Source organism: Buceros rhinoceros, unplaced genomic scaffold, assembly GCF_000710305.1.
Source record: "Buceros rhinoceros silvestris isolate BGI_N320 unplaced genomic scaffold, ASM71030v1 scaffold38566, whole genome shotgun sequence".
Classification (NCBI taxonomy): domain Eukaryota; kingdom Metazoa; phylum Chordata; class Aves; order Bucerotiformes; family Bucerotidae; genus Buceros; species Buceros rhinoceros.
The window spans coordinates 1-1,458 of NW_010418782.1; the positions used below are offsets into that span (position 1 = coordinate 1).

The 1,458-nt window shown below is 45.3% G+C and overlaps 1 protein-coding gene across 1 annotated transcript; it reads left to right on the forward strand.

Annotated features, from left to right (window-relative positions):
* Positions 1–112: 112 nt before the first annotated feature.
* On the forward strand, positions 113–707 carry MED22 (mediator complex subunit 22; the record flags this gene model as incomplete). The annotated part of the gene is made up of 2 exons (XM_010138667.1): positions 113–193; positions 489–707. Coding segments are annotated over 2 exons (300 nt in total), but the record flags the coding sequence as incomplete, so codon positions are not given.
* Between the last annotated feature and the right edge of the window lie 751 nt (positions 708–1,458).

The window sequence follows — 1,458 nt, forward strand, 5'->3', positions numbered from 1 at the left end:
GGTGCCCCAGATGCCTTATAATGTAGTAATCATCCATCAGGATTTTAATATGTAAAGGTGGATATGTCCACTTTTTAATATGTAAAGGTGGCTCTGTACACTTTTTCTTTAGATTGAGGATGAAACTCAAGTCTCTCGAGCAACCCAGGGAGAACAAGATAACTATGAGATGCATGTCAGAGCTGCAAACATTGTGAGTAGTACTCTGCTGTTCGGATCAGAGGGCAGCACGTCCTTCAGGCACTGTTGGGTTCATTCTTGCATCTAGGGCAGCCCTTATAACTCTCAGGAGGACTGCTGCTAGAAGAGAAACCTGGTATTTGGGGTGGCTGGGGACAGCTGGGAAGCCTGGAAGGCTCCTAACAGAATCCTCCTGTAACATGGGAGTTTCTACTTTGTTCAGAGCTTGGGAGATCTTGTTTGAGAATGGGAGCAAAGCGCTGTTTATATGTACCGTGTGCTATGTGACTTTTTCCTCCTGCTACAAGGTCCGAGCTGGTGAGTCCCTGATGAAACTTGTGTCTGACCTGAAGCAGTTCTTGATCCTCAATGACTTCCCCTCTGTGAATGAAGCTATCAACCAACGCAACCAGCAGCTGAGAAGCTTGCAGGAGGAGTGTGACAAGAAGCTGATTGCGCTACGGGATGAGATCTCCATTGACCTGTACGAGCTAGAAGAAGAATATTACTCTTCCAGGTACAAATAGGGCAGTGGACTTCTGCCTTAGGACTCCAGCCCTTCTGGGGTAGTTAGTCCAGACAGACAAATAGTCCTTAGAGTAGAGGGCTTGAGAGTGTCCCCAACAAAACTTCACTCCCATTTTTAATTAGGTCAAACTTTTTCTGCCACTAAAGCAACTGCCTTTTCCTGCAGGGTGTAAATGTCATGTGAAGGAGGTGTCCAGAGCATCCAGCTCTAGTTCCCTGTGTTGGTTGGCTAGATTTGACAGATAATTTGCTGAGGCTTCCTCTGTAATCTCTGTAAAAGGAGATGAATCTCCTTGAGGATAGAGGATCCAGCGGGGGTGTCTCTCTGGAGGAACCTCTCTCTCCCTGGAGAGACCCGCTTGCTATGCTTGGTTCTCCCGTTAGAGGAGATCTCCACGTCCTTGTGGTGAGTTCTTTCCCAAGTGACCTGGTTACACAGTGTGCCTTTGTGCCCCGGCTGCCCGGAGTCCTGTCGGGGGGGAACATTTGAAACAAGCAAAAAAGTCTTGCTCGGTTTCATTGAATTAAGTATCATGATAGGATTTTCTATGGAATAATGACTCGGTACTGATTTGTTTGTGGGATTTTTAATATTTTTAAAAGACTTTTACTTAGAAAACAGGCTTTAGAGAATGCAGACACTTTATTTTTTTTAATTTTATTTTCTGTCATGCACTCCAGCACTTCTAGTTGATGATGCAGTAAATGAAAGCAGGAGAAAACACGTGAGAACCTGATGACTTTGGCTGC